The sequence below is a fragment of the Rhinopithecus bieti genome, unplaced genomic scaffold, assembly GCF_001698545.2.
Source record: "Rhinopithecus bieti isolate Rb0 unplaced genomic scaffold, ASM169854v2 scaffold_7967, whole genome shotgun sequence".
Classification (NCBI taxonomy): domain Eukaryota; kingdom Metazoa; phylum Chordata; class Mammalia; order Primates; family Cercopithecidae; genus Rhinopithecus; species Rhinopithecus bieti.
The window spans coordinates 547,893-565,462 of NW_016806112.1; the positions used below are offsets into that span (position 1 = coordinate 547,893).

Below are 17,570 nucleotides of genomic sequence, written 5' to 3' on the forward strand. Positions count from 1 at the left end.
TGCTGCCCACCCTCCTGTGTGACAAGACCCAACCTCAGAGTCCACACTTGGGACAGCAACCTGGGGAATGGGGGGCGCTGTTCACAGCAACTCTGCACCTTCAAAGATTATCAGCTGCTCAGATTGGCCTTAGAAGGCGTGAAGAAGATGAGACCTTTACACAAAGAAAACTAATGCCGGGTGTTTCACTTGCTGTTGCCACACTGCTCTTGGCTCCATTCCTCCGTCTGCAGCAAACTCGGGGTAAGAGATGGAGCCACTAATTACACATGCTTAAGCAGGCCTAATTTTAAGTAAACATATTATACATAGTCAATAGAAATGTGTTCAGTCATGCTAATGAACACAGAGAAAGTACACAGTACTTTACTAAAACAAACAGTCTTCCAGTTTTTCAGTGCTATATGGATTACAGCAAACTATATTTTAAATGGATTACAGGAGTCTCCTGTTTTTGGCTGACTTTATAAAATCAGGGCCTTGAATGCTCTCAAATGATACAGAGCTGACCATAAGGCTTATATGGTCAGCTTGGGCTCCTCTGTCCCCCAGGTAAAGCCTCCAGGAAATGTTGCTAGAACCAGAAATGAAGAGGCTCCCTGCTGCCCACCCTCCTGTGTGACAAGGCACCTGGCACTGGGCCCAGGACCGATCTCAGAGTCCACACTTGGGGCACCAACCTGTGCACTCCCAGTCACAGTGAAGAAACTTCCCAACCAAGACCCCTGGGCCCCACAGCAGCTGGTCCCCAAGTCCAGACAGGACAGAGACTCAGTGAACTGGTCCAACTAACCGAGAGGAAAATGCAGAATGGAAAACCCATTGCGGCTCCACAGCACATCAATATAGAGACATTTGAAGTCAACTCACTGTCAAAAAATGAACACCAATGCAAATTTTAAAACTGTGAAAAACACAGGGGAAAAGGAGGAAAGTGATCTAAGTCTTTGAGAAGACTGTAGATCCTAAGCAGAGGAGATAACACAAATGGCCAACAAGCACATAAAAAGATGCTCAACGTCATTTGCCATCAGACAAGGGCAAACAGAAAGCACAAGGAGATTCCATTTCATACCCACTAAGATGCCTAGAATCAAAAAGACAGACAATAACAAAGTGCTGGTGAAGATGAGGAGGAATTGGAATCTACGGACACTGCTGGTGGGAATAAAAAATGGTGCAGCTCCTTTGAAATACCATTTGGTAGTTCCTCAAAAATATCAAGTTACCATGTGACCCAGCAATTCCATGACTAGGTAGATACCCAACAGAAACGAAAACATAAGCCCACACAAAAACTTGTACACGAATGTTCATAGCAGCCTCATTCCTAACAGCCAAAAAGTACGAACAACCCAGATATCCATCAGTTGAACGGATAACCAAAATGTGGTATATCCATATGTTATATTATTTGGCGATAAGAAGGAATGAAGTAATGATCTATCCTACAACATGGGCCAACCTTGAAAACATTATGCTAAGAGAGAGAAGCTGGTCACAAAAGACCACACACTGTATGATTCCATTCATATGAAATGTCCAGAATAGGCAAATCTATATAGAAATTAGATCAGTGGTTGCCTAGGGCTGGTGGGGAGTGGGGAGGTGAGGGTTGGAGAGAAATAAGGGAGTGATTGCTGAGGGGTACAGGGGTGATATCGTGACAATGGGTTTTGGGGGTGATATAATGTGCAATAATGGTTGCACAACTCTGCCTTTACTAAAGGTCACTGAACTGTGCATGTTCAATGGGTGAATTGCATGGTATGTGAGTTATATCTTAATTTTTTAAAACCCTATACATTAATATAAAACATATCTGTAAAATGTGCTTATACACATGCTCTTCCAGTGTGGTGCTGTGGTTAAAAGTGTAGCTGGAGTAAGACGTATGTGAGCATTCTAGTTATTCCTCCAGTTCCAGACGCGTGACCTTGGCTAAGTTCTTTAATCCCTAAGGAGTGAGTGTGCTTCATTTTTCTCATATCTGAAATGGGTATAATAATGCCCGTCTCATAAGAGGGGTCTTCTGAAGATTAAATGAAATCAGGGAGGTAAAGCGTTTATCACAGGGGTGAGCATACAGTAAATGCATACTAAGTATCAGCTCTTACGATTATCAGGTAATACATAAAATCATAAATGACAAAAAGCAATCTAATGTCTAAACGTGAAGAGACCACCACGAAAATAAAAATATGCTATACAACGGGGTCTGCTGGTTTCATGAAAATAATAGTTAGGTGGGATCTGCGTAGAGACAGAAACTCTGGTTCATATCATATGAAGTGCCAGCAAGAAAACAGCAAAAAATAGTGGGACCAACGTGGGCTAATTATGAAAGAATAAAGTATGAGACAGAAAATGAGACAGAATTTAATAAACAAACCCTGAGTCATAATGAAAGGATTCTCTGTATTTGTTTTGTATTCACTACTTCACTGTTGTAGATATCATAAAGTTGGCTGACCAGTAATTAAAAATGAAACAAGGTAAGTTAAATTACACCAAAACAAGGAAGCCGAATCACCAGAGGTTTTCCAGCACCATTTAATAACTCATGTGCGGGTCAAGAAGCTCCAAGGCTCCAGCACCCTGAAGACGCTGCCGATTCCTCAGTGATTCACTTCTGCTTGGACCTGCTCAGTGGTCAGAATATTCAGTCCAATTCGAACCTATGAATTTTAATTTGCAGTCTTTTTGATTCTCACTTTTCTTGTTTGCTCTATGGGCCCCAAATGGGCACATTATTGGCTTTGTGTTCTCTGGGCGTCTTTTGATTGTTTTCTTTCTGCTTCCTTCTGCGTCTTGTGCCAAGCTTGGCTTCAGCAACACCAGAGCAAGGACTAAAGACAAACTAGATCGAGTTTCACCATTCCGTTCCCCAGTGAGTCCATTCAGCAGGGAGCACCATTCTAAAAGAAAGCGACGTTCTGCTCATTTACATGCCACTACCCAGAATACTCTGCAAACTCCTTGGAGAACCCAGCCAGACACACATCAAAAGCAGCAGGGTTTGTTCATGGGCATGCAGTAAGACCTCCGAAAATGTTTCTGAAGAAAAATGCACATAAAAAAAACACCTAGAAATATATCTGGAGGAAGAAAACCCTCATTGTGATGAGTGCTACTAAAGGATGACTCACGTGTGTCCACTGTCTCCTGAATTGGGATGAAGCCCACAGGCAGTGTGTCCTTGATGTCAATGAGCTTCATATCTACTAACACGTTCCCCAGATGACTCTTGGGAAGAAAGAAAAGAGATACAGACTATTAATCTGAACACGCCTGTGGTGGGTTTGCCATTTTGGCTTCAAGATGCATATTTAACACAATGACTCGTGCAGCTTTATGACAGCAGGTTAATTAGAGTAGGTGACACTTAATGTTCCCCAGTGGTTACACAGGGACTCGTGTGGCCCCCGGGAAGGAGTTTTATCTGCAGAACCTCAAAGCCACTCACTCAGACACAGCCTTGGTGAGGCAGGAGCAACCCAGGAGATGCTTTAGACATAACCCAGCAGAGGGCAGCTGTGCACACACGTCCCGGGACCAGGCTGCCACTCAGCCCTGAGCATCAGATCTCAAGGTCAGGAGGTTTTAGGAAGAGCAAATTCCTGAGGCACTCGTAGGACAGAACTGCATCTAAACCTAACAGGGAACCAATCACACTCCTAAGTGATCACCAGTCTGCATACTGACACACATTTCAGTTGCTAGACACATTTTACAAAATCCCAAGAATCATAAACTAACACAGAGTGAAAGTCCTGCTGCCTCAATATTACACGTCTTCTAAAATGACATGCACAAGGGCCTCCTAAAGTTTCTATTTAGTGGTAGTATATGGGGTCCACAGTGCGCAGTTTCTGTAACTGGTGTACAAATATCTTTCGAAGACAGTACACATTCAGTAATTGCGAGAGAGAATTCTTTGCAAACACGCCGGCACTTGCAGCGTGCATTTCAAGCTGGAAATGAGCTCTAAAGATATCTACCCTACAACTTAAATATGTGGGGGCACTTTGGAGATTTCATTAAAATCTTCAGAGTAATTTGCAGCTTGGTTCCCCCTCTCTAGTCAGAGCCAGTTAAGGAAAGAATGATGGGCTCAAATCCCAAATCTCCCCTGTTAGGATACTAGCAATGCACTCCACGTGCCCATTTTGCAGAAGTGCCTCATCCCCAAGGCCCAGTGTGAGCATGCTCTCCATTTACTTGTTCAGCATCCTTGGACAAGCATCTAGTTGGTCAACCATCACTCTGCCCTGGACAGCAACTTCTGAGGCTGTTGTTCCATCTTGCTTAGAGAAGAAGGGCTGCTACCTCCATCTCTGCACATGGGAGCCAAGATCCCACCTCCACCTGCAGTGTGCCATGTCTCTGAAAGCCAAGCAGGGAGTTCTTATCATCTAAACGGTGTGTGTTCCCTCTTGGCACTCTCTTTTCCCCTCCCTATCAATTTGTGGGGTTATTTTCTTAATATCTGTCTTGCTTCTAGAGTTTAAGAACCATGAAGACCAAAACTATCTCTGTTCCTACTATAAATACAAGCCTAGCATGGATTTTGCCACACAACAGGTGCTCAGTAATTACTTGCTGAATAAATTAATTTCGGGTGCACATTTTTCAACTGGGCCACTCAGAGTCAGAAATCAAACTGGAGTCCGGGTGCTGTTGCTCACGCCTGTAATCCCAACACTTTGGTAGGCCAAAGTGGGCGGGTAGGAGTTTGAGACAAGCCTGGGAAACATGGTGAAACCCCATCTCTACAAATTAAAAAAATTGACTGGGTGTGGTAGCACTCATGCATGTTGTCCCAGCTACTCAGGAAACTGAAGTAGGAGGATTGTTGGAGCCTGGGAGGTTGAGGCTGCAGTGAGCCAAGATCATGTCACTGTACTTCAGCCTGGGCAAGAGTGAGACACTGTCTCAAAATAAATAAATAAATAAATACATACATACATACATACATACATACATAAATAAAATTGACCAGGCATGGTAGCTCATGCCTGTAATCCCAGCACTTTGGGAGGCCGAGGCAGGTGGATCATTTGAAGTCAGAAGTTTGATACCAGCCTGAGCAACATGGTGAAACCCTGTCTCTACTTTAAAAAATACAAAAATTAGCTGGGTGTGGTGGTAGGTGCCTACAGTCCCAGTTACTTGGGAGGCTGAGGTAGGAGAATTACTTGAACCCAGGAGGTGGAGGCTGCAGTGAACTGAGATTGTGCCATTGCACTCTAGTCTGGGCGACAGGGAGACTTCGTTTCATATGTGTGTGTGTGCGTATACACATATATATACACACACACACACACACATATATCAAGTTGGGTTTGCTGAGATGTCATATCTAAACTATATGATTAAAAATATCAAAAGTATTGATATACACTAATAAATATTATGAACCAAAAGTACACAAATGAAACAAATTATTAGAATTTAACTAGGAAGGTCAAAGTAGCAACTGTAACCTACGACTAGTGTTTTTATGGCACAGTCATCAGGAAACCGTTTCTTCCTCTCAGAACTATCACATTTGCCAACAATTTGATATTCTGATATTCCAGGTAGCTGGGCCTCAGGAAGGCAATGTACAGTGCAGGCTAGGGAGTGGTAAGTGGGACCCTCAGAACACGGAATAAATCTCTAACCGTGTAGGAAGGGTTTGAACTGTTAACCTAACTTGCAAACATCAGCTGCTTTCAGAATCGCCTGGTCTAATCTATCATAATTTTTTTTCATGGCAGTTGCTTTTCCATGTCATCACTGCTTTCTGCATTGAGAAATTAACAACTAGGCATGTTTTCCTGCCCTGCAGATGGATGGGCATTCATCAATATACTTCTCAAATGTCTTCTACTTGACAAGTTGGGTTTTACAGAAGTCAACTGCAAACCACTTAGTGACCTCACCCTCCACACACTCTACAAATGTCCCTGATCATAAAACCTGAACATCAGTGGTGTGGCCATTAAAAATAAAGCATCAAAAAACCCTTGCATGCATACAAAATGGGAGGCTGCACTGTCAGAGCTCCCTACAGCCCAAGTGTGGTCCCTCCTTACACGGGGCTGCCACTGTACTGGGTTTAATACAGTGGGTCTGCGACACCATTAATTTTGCCTGTTCCTCTCCCCTCCCCCATCTGTGCTCTCTTTCATTTCCTCCTCATAAATATGAAGAACGTATTCCCAATCCTTGTTGAGCAAATGATTCATGCCAAAAGCCCAATATGCACTGACTCAGGGTATTTATATTGTCTCTGGTAGCCAGTATTTGCTAGTATACTGTAATTATTTTTGACAACCTTGCATTTAAGGTAGCCACAGATAACCAACTTAATATTCAAATGTTCATAAATCCTTCTGTTTAATATCCTCCCTACCTAATATATGTACATTATTATTACAGGTAATGCAGAAAGTACAGGGCATGAAAAGTGCAATTAATCTCGATCCTTCCCCAGGAAGCAATGTCACTCCAAAGCCAAGTTTCTGTATTAATAGCATTATTGGGGGAAAGGAATTTAGGTTCCAAAGGAGTCTCCCAAAACTCCTACATTGGGAGTCTCAAGTCACCTAATTAAGAATCTGTCCAGTCTTGAGATCCCACATCTCTCCTTTACAGCTGTAAAAAGTGATGCTCTGCAAAGTCTTGGTTTGGACTACAGGACCAGCATAGACTGGCTCTAACAGATTAAAATATTCTGATTCCTCCTCCACTCCTGAGCTGGCAAGTGGGCCCCTGCCAACTGCTGGAACTCGATCGTTTGGATCCCACTATTGGATCCATTCATTCTTTTTCTAAAAACAGTATGCACCACGCACCTATCTCCTTCACTGCTTCAAAAGCGAGATAGAGGCTTTTCACACTGCCCTTGCCCTCTTCTCACATCCCTTCATCACACCCACGAAAAATCTTTTTAATGGTCAACACATGTTGACCAAATCAACGGGCTTTCTTTAATACACTTACCCATGACACTCACTGCTAACAAGCCCCAGTGACTTCTCTTTGTCACATTCAGACCTGTCACTGTCCCCACTCCAAGGGACGCAGGGACTCTGCTAGCCTAGGTACCAACACCCCATAGTGTTTTTGATTTCATGCAATGAAAACAAAAACAAAAAATGATCACAGAGATCATGGCTGTCCTCAGGCCAGTTTTAACTGAAGCCTCTTCGGCCTCTACTCATTTTTAAGTGAAGCCTCTACTCAGCCTTCAGCCCACTCCTGGGCGCCTCAGGCTGCTCAGCGTGCTGGGGGACCTGCAGGGACTCATTATAAGCTCACAGTGCCCTTGTCCACTCTTTAGCCCTGCCACCTTCCTGGTATTTAAAATACACTCAAAAGCCTGAATTGAAAAGACTTCCAGACTTTTGTGTCAAGATTTTCCCTGACTCCATTATAAACTCTGTACTTTACGGTGAGCATATATTGCTCTTGTAATTAGGGGAAAAAAATAAAGCAACGACTTTTCTCCCAGTCCTGTTCAGAATAATTCTCCTACCAAAGAATTAACGACAAACAACAGGAACAGGTGGCAGAAAAGAGTACAAGCCAGAGAGCCACATGATGGTCGACATTCAGAAAACACCAAGGGGACACGCAAGGACCCTGTGATGGGACCCTGGGCCTGCGGGGCCAGGTGGCAGAGACGAGGACTAAGGCTTTCCCCCTTTCATGCTGTTGAATGAGTATGTTTGTTGTCTGGGTTCAGTTTTTCTTTTTTAACTGCAAATAAATATGTACTTTTATATTAATTTATATAATAATCATAAAATATTCCCCAAAATAAATTTACATGACAAGCAGACAATAACATATGGCCAAAATAAAATGTTAGCCCTGCTATTGAGAAAAATCCAAATCGCGTTACCAACATTACCCTCATATGGTTTTGCGGCATCGCGGAATCAATTGAGATTAGTTCCAAACGCGTTAGAAATCGATAAGGTCTTATCTACCTGTCTAGGGTACTCTCTGCCGATTGATCTGTCATGAGAAGAAAGTGTATATCATTATTCCCCCTGGACTTTAGTAGGAAGATTCTCTATCATCTGTGGTGTGTTCGAGTATAGTTGAGGTGCGCTATTCAGCGAGACATTGGCCGATCCCATTATGTACAAGATGTTATGATACTCCATCTGTTCTAAATAGGTGATATACTCGGGTTATTGTTTTTAATACACATCACTATTCACAAATAGCTCTTTCTTATTTATTATTGAATGCAAGTTATTATATAAAAAAACAAAAACACAAGAAACCAAAAAAAGAGACTAGACCTTAGACATGGGAGATTGTCCACTTTTTAATATAATGTTTGCTGTAACTTATATACAGAGGTGAGCAGAGCTACCTATTTAAAAAAAAAAAAAAAACATTTCAGCTAAGAGAAATCCTACAAAAATAATGAAATGCAATATGTCACACAGAGACTCAGAGAGGAAACGTCACTGTGGAAGCAAAGGCATGATGTCTGTGGATGGGGTGGAGTCACAGGGACCCTCCCTGAGCCAGGCTGCCTTTGCTGGCCAGCATTAAAACCCGCTCCACTGGAGAATTCTCACTGCTGCACTATCCTGTGATTTGTTGCTTGGAGGAAAGGTAGGCAAATGAGAGCTGGGAGAGAAATTTCCTGGTTTCCTTTTGAGAACACAATTTAATGGAATTCACGGTACACTTGGGTACGTGGTTAATAATACTGTTAATAAATGAAACACAGTGCTGGCTGCTGATTCTACCCAGTTCACTAAAACCACAGATAAATTAATATGGCAATGAAAATAAACCACAACAACAACAAAATGAGGAAATTCCAAACAGGAATGTAAATTACTTGTGCTCACTCAGCAAATGGAAACTACAACTAGACTTACATTTTCTTTGGAAAATGATCTTGTGAAACATAGGTATCTGGTAACCTTGGATTTAAATAAGCCGTCTTTCCAGAGGTCAGCATCCACACCATCTGCTGTCTGTGCAACCTACACCGGAGAGACAGAGAAAAGGATCGCAGGTAAGGTAAGAAGGAACCGAAGGTGTGTGTGGGCCACTTCTTCCGTGCCTGTTCTAATTAACACCAGCCTGGGATCTCCCGGCATCTCATTAGTTCATTTCACTAGGCACTGGGATGAGATTTTCCAAAAAGGGAAAAGGGAGAGTGTGAAAAATACAGCTTCTAAAAATACTGTCCCTGGGGAAGCCATTGATTAAAGACACCCTGACAGAAATGGCTCTAATGAGAAAAGAGCAACTTTTGTCATAATGGACCAAGAAGGGATTGGCTAAGTCAGCACATTAAGTGGCTATTACCACTTACTCGGGGGCGCAGTGGGGGAATGGTGCAGGGTGAAGAAAGGAGTCCAGTGGGTGTGATGAACCACCTGTGGGGGCGCTGTCTGTGGAGAGGGTGACACAGCCTCCTGCTCTAGGGCCCTGGGGCCAGCTGGGTGCTTCAGTCAATGGGATTCTCCTCCGGACTGGGCAGGAGGGAGGCCAGAGACATTTCACTCCACCCTGCGTCCTCTCGGTACAAGCCTGAGAGTGGTGTTCAAGGTCAGAAACTGGATCAGGATATAGAAAAACAAAACAAGACTCACTGGGTTCCCTGTTTCTAGTCTCCATAAGAAGTCATTTTCTCATCTGCAGCTGTAGAAATTCTCTACTAGGAAGTGTCTGAGAAGGACGCCAGCCAGACTTGATCTGAGTATCGAAGCCCCTGTGACCTAGACTGGGGCTGGGTGGGGGATATTCACATGAAAGACCAGGCTTTGTGGGACAGAGTGCAAAGGAGATGGAGAGGAGGAGGAGAAGGCTAGAAGAAGGTGGTGCTTTCTTCCTGTTTCTTTCCAGACTGCTCTGTGAATTGCTGGGCAGGGCTTGGTCTGCTTTCTGACTCAGCCTCCCTGTGAGAGTATGAATCAACCTTGCACACCTTCCTTTAAGCACCGCAAAGAGGGGCATCCAGGAAGACTGAGGAGCCGCGACCATTTTGGGATAAACCCTGCAGGAGGTCTCTGAGCAGTTCACTTTCTGACTCCTTCTGGGTTGTCCTTTTGAGCTTTAGACTTTGGGATCCAGTCCTTGACCTGACAAGCTCCTGCCCATCCTGACAAACCGCTGGAAGGGCCTCCATTCTTCACACAAAACTGCCCCGATTCAGCCCCATCCTGCACACTGACTGCAGGCTCTACGTGGGCCCCACAGCACATGGATGGCCTCTGCCTGTCACACGCTCAAGGCAGAGGCGGGAGCCAGGACCCCAGCCAGTGGGCTCAGGCTCCTCAGGACATTCCTGGAGCCCACCACAGCCACGCTCTCTGAGGCTGCCTCAGAAAAATCAAAAGGCCAGGAGGCAAAAGAAAAAAAAAATCCTTATTTCTCAAACCAAACAATTGTAAATTAGCAAATATAACAACAGGAAAAGAAAGGCCCTTATGATAAAGATGCAAATATATTTGACCTGAAAGCTGAAGGAGGAATGGTATGGGGATAATTTTAGGAACTATTTGCTCCAAGTATGTCACCCCCACAGATAGAAACAGGATGGAATGGGGGTCAGGCCTTGTGAGCATTTTTTCCCATAATGGTCACACATACAGTTTCTCGGGAAACATGAGATTTAAGGCAGTGGTCCCAGCTCCTACATACCAAGGACCCCCATGCTCATTTTCTCCCATGGATTCCATGTTTTGAAAGATTTTGTCTCCCAACGCACTTTTACTGTATTTCCTCAATTCTAGGAAGCAGTCATTTGGGGAACACCCCTTCACACAAGAAAGGCATAGTACCATATCCAAACACATGCATCTGTTTTAAGATGCATCCCAATTTCAGAACCACTAAAATGTAAAAATAAAAGATGCTCTAAACAAAGGGAATAAGGGGACCTACATGATCTCTCTATAATAAATGCATACTTTCTGAAAATCCTTCAAAAACAGAAACTGTCTGCAGGACACTCCAAGGCTGTGGAACCACAAGCTGCCTTGGAAGAGAGGGAGCTGTGTCTTTAACCTTCCAAGAGACAAGGGAGTCTAGAAGGGCTTGTTTGGATATCTGGAAATGCTAGGGAGGGGTGGTGTGCATTCTAACCTAAGGCTAGAAAGGTCTCCAGGACTTGCCAGTGATGGTTCTCTCCACCCACCACACTGCTAGAGTTGTCCTTTTTCACAGTGAGAAATGAAAATGTAATGGGGGAGCTGGCAGTGTGGGCCCCTCTGTTTGAGCCCGTGCTTCAGTGTTTGGGCAGTTAGAGCCCCCCAGTTCTTGTCTGAGAAGCATTTAAAAAGGATGACCAAAGGCCCAGCTTTGACCTGGGCCAAAACTCATTTGTGATGAGGTGGAAGTGTGTAAAGGTATAATGAGGGGCCCAGGGAGGTAAGGTGGGAAGAATGAGAGAGAGAGGGAGAGAGAGAACCTCCCCTAACCTCCAAGGAAGGCGGTGCTGGGCAGAGAAGGGCTCTGGAACAGTCCCGGAGGTCTGGATGGTTCAGGGACCCACAGGACCAGGTACTGGATGAGGAGTGAGATGTGAGTTCCTGGCTCCTTGAGAGCACTGGGAAGGCGGCCCTGGTGGAACAAGGAGGGTATTTCTGGCCTGTCTTTCCTGCAGCAACAAGATGTACCCAGAGGCTTCTCCCCAACCCAGTCACATAAAGGTGCCTAATAACCTAAATTCTTCCCATCCCAAGTCAGGAGAGCTAATGATCTGCAAGACAAACGATCTATCTATGCGGCTGAAGTCACAGTGCCAAGAGGAGCCCTCACACCTGACTCAAGGCAGGGTCTACCTGACGGTGCCCACGCCCTCCTGGTGGCACTGCAGAAGCTTACAAACTCAGCAGTCAGCCTCAGGTCCCAGCATCAGGAAGCTGCGGGGAGGTGGGGTGTGGGGTAGAGGACCAAATGCTTTGCGTGCAGTATGAGCAGCATGGAATTCAGAGGCGGACCTGAACTTGAGATCCAATAGCTTAAACCAGTCCTGTCCTCCTCTGCAAAGTGGACACGCTGCCTTTCCCTGTGGGCATCACTGCCAGGGACACAGGAGACCACGAACATGCAAAGTGCCCGCCTTAGTGCATGAGCACTCCAAAGACAGCGCTAATGTTTCTAAACCAAAAAAGAGGGCATCTGCTCCGGCGAACCAAACCTTGAAAGTGATGTCAGGCCACATCAGGATTCAGAAAGTCCTCAGTTGTCCCGGGGCTCAGCGCCAATCTCTGGGACCAAATCTGGTCTTTCCAAACACAAATGATATACTTGTACGAGGAACATCTGCCCTCCCCCTGCTATCCCACCCTGGACTATAAGCTTCACAAGGACAACGGCAGTGCCTGTTCTGCTTGCCATTTTACCCCCTGTGCCAAGCACAATGCCTGACACGGATGGGTTCCATCAAACCTTGTTGAAAGAATAAATGAACGAGTCAACTCTGCAATCAGGGCAGTGTGAAAGCCACATACCCTGCCAGCTACCCAAGTAAGGTCATGGGAAGTTTTTCAAATGAAATTTCCAGGATTTAATCCATTGAGCTGAGTGACTCCCCTTCAAAACCACCACTCTGAGGCACACAGCCATTTCAGCACAGAGGCCGCCTACTCTTTTGGTTATCTTGTGTGTTTGCTGCCTTGTTCCCAAGACAATTCGATGTCTGCTGACTGCAGAACCTTCAGAGTCTGTTACAGGGCCTCATATACACATGTGCACACGTGCACGCACACACATGCTCTTGCACACTCACACTCACACATTCTCACAACCTCTCTCCTAGCATTTCTTCCCCGGGAGTAGGAGCCGTCTCTGAGGGGGAGCAGGAGGGCCCCAGGGCTAGGCAGTGGCGGACTGTACACACGGTTTATCTCTCTTCCTGCCAGGATTCTTCTAAACCAACAATCAAATGGAGAGTGCAGAAGCCTCCGCAATGAAGGGGGAAACGGGAGAGGCAGCACAAAGGCCTGGTGCTGTGGAAGGCAGAAGGAAAGGGATTTAGCCAGTGGAGGGGTTGTGACCTAAGGGGCCCATGGGAGCTGATACTGAGCAGAGGCCGAGGATCCAGAATCACCAGACACCACTGGGGTAGGGGCAGGGGAGCAAGTGCAAGTTTAGGGCTGAACTGGGTGGACTGAAACATGTTCATAAACAAAGTGGTTAGACTCCCAGGTGCCCACCCCCGTTTCAGGTGTATTTTCTGCAGAAAGGAACCCAGCACGGGCTCAGGACTCTAGAACACTGGCAGGTGGGGAAGGAGGTTGGAGGCCGGGAGGAGGTGCGGGAGGAGGTGCAATTCAGAGTGGAAACGACGGTAACTGAGTAACCATGCGTGCACACTGAATGGCAATGGCAGGCCCCTCCCTGCCACCCGCGCTTACCCTCCTTCTTGCTTCCAACCGCCTCCCCTGAACACTGGACACTGAGAGCTTTGTCTCTGGAGAGCGCCAGGGTGGACCAGCCCATGATCCCTGAGCCAGCTCCCTGCTCGTCGCCCCACTGTGTAGCACACCAGCCAGCAGACCCCCCACCCACAGGGCTCCAGCCCATGAGCTGGTGCCTCCATCTTAAATCCCAACCCACAACAAAGAGTCACCAGGCACTGGGGACAGGCTCAGACATGACAGAAGGGCCCAAAATAGAAAAAAGGGAGCTTGAAGGAAGCACAGAGGATAGGGGGAAACAGTGCCGGCTCAGGACAGAGAACGCAGTTTGTAATTAAATCCTCAGAGGGACGAGGGAATAGACTGCAAATACCAAACAAGGACAGACAGTATTATGAAAACCTTTTTAAAAAGGAACAATTTGAGGACAATATAAAGAGATTAGAAATTGTAAACACTGGAAGAGAAAGCTGAGAAAATCTTCCAGAAGGTAAAGTACAAAGATGAAGAGATCAATTATAGGAATGAGAACTGAAGGGTCAAGACAACATCCAGCTAACAAAAAGTTTCAGAAAGAACTTTTAAAATAAAAAACAGAGGGGAGGGGGAGCCTCTGTGTTAAAGAGGTCCTGAGTGTCTCTACAAAGTGGATGAAGAAGACCCACTCCAAAACGAAAGAACAGAGAATCCCACCACACTGGGGATAAAGGAACCACCTTAAATACTTGCAGAGAAAGACAACGGGTCACATACAAAGGAACGGGAATCATTTTGCATCAGGCTTCCCAACGACAACACTGGAAACTAAAAGACAAGATAACAATGTCTTCAAAATTCTGAGGAACTCTGGAATTCCATACCTAAGCCCACTATCGATTAAGTGTGAGGGTAGAATAAAGACCTTTGCTGATGTGCAAGGACTTAAAAAGTTTATCTCCCAGGGGCCCTTTCTAAGGAAGCTACTGGAGGATGCATCAGCAGAACCCAGGATTAAATCAATAAAGAGGAAACCATAAACTCCAGGAAACAGAACCCACACAGCACAGCAGCCAGGCGACAGCAGCACGCCCAGGCCCAGACTGGGAAAGGAAGAGACGTCAGGGCAGCAACCTCTGGGGAGGAGGGGATGTGGAGGGAAGAGCATTTAGAACTGCACTTTCGCGTTCGAAAGAGATAGGGATGGGCATGTGACAACCGCCTCAGAGCATTTAGAACAATGAAAACAATGCACCTAAGGCTATTTGATCAAAAAAAAAAGAATCAATTTAAAACTTAAAAAGACATTTTTAAGAATGTACTGTGAAAATCAATAGGCACCTGGACAACTCCTCAAATGAATGAAACAAGTTTGATTAATTCCAAGAAAAAATAAAAGGTTGTATGAGAAAGAACACACACTCCTAATATGTTACTTGATTCAGTGGTACCCAATGTCTGCATTGTAATCTATGTGAACACTGAGCATTAATCCACCAAAAATTGTGATAATGCCTAATGGGAGGAGTTTATAAGAGAAGAAAATAATCAAGAAATAAGGAATATAATAAAATTATTTAGAAATATGAAGATAAAGTACTAGAGGGAAAAAAATCTTAAAAAGTGGAAAGTAAATGCCTCTGGGAAATAAAAAAGTGAAGGTGGGGAGACAGGGCAGGGGCTGCTATATTTTCTTATGAGCGCTCTGATTTTTTAAACTGTGCATGCAGGCAGCACTTGGTTAAAGTAAAAGCAAAAAAGAAATATCTCACGGAAGATAGTATGATAATTTGTTATTTCTTTTAGGCAAGCTGCCGCTATTGCTGCCATCAGGGACGTGACTAGCAATGCAACATAATCTCACTCCTAGTTAGCTTGTTAGTGTGTTCCCAAGTGGGTGACAATGTCCAAAGCTGCAAGTCCAGCTGATTCCAACCTTCCCCACTGCTAGAGTTCATCAGAACTCAACATGCAGATGCCTGGAGGCGGAGCTGCAGCACCCAGGGAGTCCCTGGGATGGTGGCTGCCAGTGCTGCAGAACCGACACAGGGCTCTACAAACCCTTTACTCACACAGCCCAGGTCTCTGATTGCTTTCAGTAGCTTGAGTTCAGAGGTCACATTCTGGACCACTGTGCAGCAGTCACAGAGGATGATGTGCGTTCAGGAGGCCCTGAACAGCCCACTGGACAGTGGGACTGGCTACCTGCGGCTGGCCTGTAAGACATGCTCACTGTAAAATGACCTCTGACGTTAAATGTGAGCAGTCTCCCTGGTTTAAGGGATTCCCTTAATCCCTGAAAGATCTGGGGGCCAGGGGCCTGGGGAACAGCTACTGTGAAGACCCTAGGGTAGAAATAAAGTTGTTGTATTAAAGGGACAGAAAATGGGGCTCTGTAACTGGAGCCTGGTAAGACAGGGTAAGTGTTATTGATATGTTTATTGAGGCTCAGTTTATAAAGGCAAGAGTGGGCGATGATAAATTTCTAATGATTAGAGGACATCCTCACAATAGAAGACTTAACAGCCATTTGAAACAACTTTGTACACATACACATACTAACATGGAAAGTTCAGGAGAAAGAGTAAGTTACAACATGGTTTATAAAGTACAATCCTATATTTTGTTTTCAAAACAATTATCTGTATAGAAAAGGATCTAGGCAAATATAAAGCAAAGCATTAACCACTGTTTGGCTCTGCACAGTTGAGATTATGAGTATTTTTAATGTTCTTTTTTTCCCCTGCATTTCTGCTTTTTTGGTAATGAGCATATATAGCTTTTATAAGAAAATAATTGTAAATACTTCATTTGATGGGGTGAAAATAAAATCCGCTGGATTTAAACTTGAGAAGCACTTTGTAAATCAGCTGTCCAACTAAGCCACCTAAAGAGGAGCTGTGCAGTCAATCATTTCAACCGTTAGAGGTTTTCCAACGTTGGAATTGAGTGCTCCTTGCCAAAGAGAAACTCTCAAAAGACAAGCTAACCACCAATTTCATCAATCTGTTTACACCCCGGTGTTTCAAAAGAGCCCACCCACAACTCAAAGGTGTACTCAGCAGACAGAGAGCAATGAAAGCGGCCAGGAAATCCTGCAGACATTCCAAAGGAAATATCTGGCTGACACGATGAACGAGAATGAAGTTCAAAGGCCTCTGGGTATGTTAGATCATCAACAGTGGAAACACACGCACTTGGCCCAGGCCAGACAGCAGCCAACCGTGAGCCACTTAAACTCAATAAGAGCAGGGTGGGCATAGCAGAGGCAAGGAGCCTATCCAACCATCCGTGGACTCCCTAACAGGTGGTGTGCCCAAGATGCTTTCTACAAATATCAAGTGAAAGGAAGAGGCATTTAACTAATGCAGTGAAGAGTGCAGGAACTCTCAATTGTTTTTTGGTTCTGATTTTATTTGCAACATTTTCTTATACTTTCAGCTGAAATGTCTCATTTTTTTAGCAAAAGAAATGAAAAGCATAAACCTGTTCCCTGAGACCAATGCATCTCCCTCAGTCTCCAGGTGGTCCTCTCCACTCACGGGGCACAGGGACACAGCGGACCACCCAGCCCTGTTGGCCTTGCACCCCTCTGGGCCTCCTGATACTGTACCCCCTCTCCACTCTAGTTCTCCTTCCTCAGACAGGTCTTTCCTAACTGTGCCCCACCATTTCCGGTCTCCCTGCCTTTGCTCATGTTGCTACCTCTCCCATCTGTCTTGTTGAAATGTTCTCATTATTTAGGGCCTGGCTGAAAGAACCTGCCACTCTACAACCTCCCTGATGATCCCAGCAGGCAAGAACTTGGATTTCTGGAGTTGGGTAGATTCGAGTTCAAGTCCCAGCTCTGCCACTTACATACTAGGCTTTTCCAAAGTCACTCTTTTACTCTCTGAGCCTCACCTAAAGATGACAATAGAAATAATATCTACCTCATAGGATTATTTGTAAGCATTAAATGAGAGAAAGCACAAAAAGCAGTTAACCACAATGAGATACCACTTTAGAACCACTACGGTAGCTACAATTAAAAGGACAGGCAATCCAAATGTTGGCAAGGACATGGACGAGCTCTCCGCACTGCTGGTGGGATTGTAACAGGGTGCAGCCACTTTGGAAAACAGTCTGGAAGTTCTTCAAAATGTTAGACATGGAGTTAGCATATGACCCAGCAATTCTAATCCTAGGTATATACCCAAG

At 45.0% G+C, this 17,570-nt stretch overlaps 1 protein-coding gene across 5 annotated transcripts in view; it reads right to left on the reverse strand.

Annotated features, from left to right (window-relative positions):
* MVB12B (multivesicular body subunit 12B) overlaps positions 1 to 17,570 on the reverse strand; it is a 185,586-nt gene that overhangs the window by 117,675 nt on the left and 50,341 nt on the right. For all 5 annotated transcript variants that reach the window (XR_001886135.1, XM_017874744.1, XM_017874743.1 and 2 more), the window contains exons 3-4: positions 8,898 to 9,005; positions 3,150 to 3,246 (exon numbers count right to left, since the gene is read on the reverse strand). Coding sequence is in view for 4 of the 5 variants with exons in the window: in XM_017874744.1 (XP_017730233.1) it covers positions 3,150 to 3,246; positions 8,898 to 9,005 (205 nt within the window). In the remaining variant the exon portion in view is untranslated. The remainder of the gene's footprint in view (positions 1 to 3,149; positions 3,247 to 8,897; positions 9,006 to 17,570) is intronic.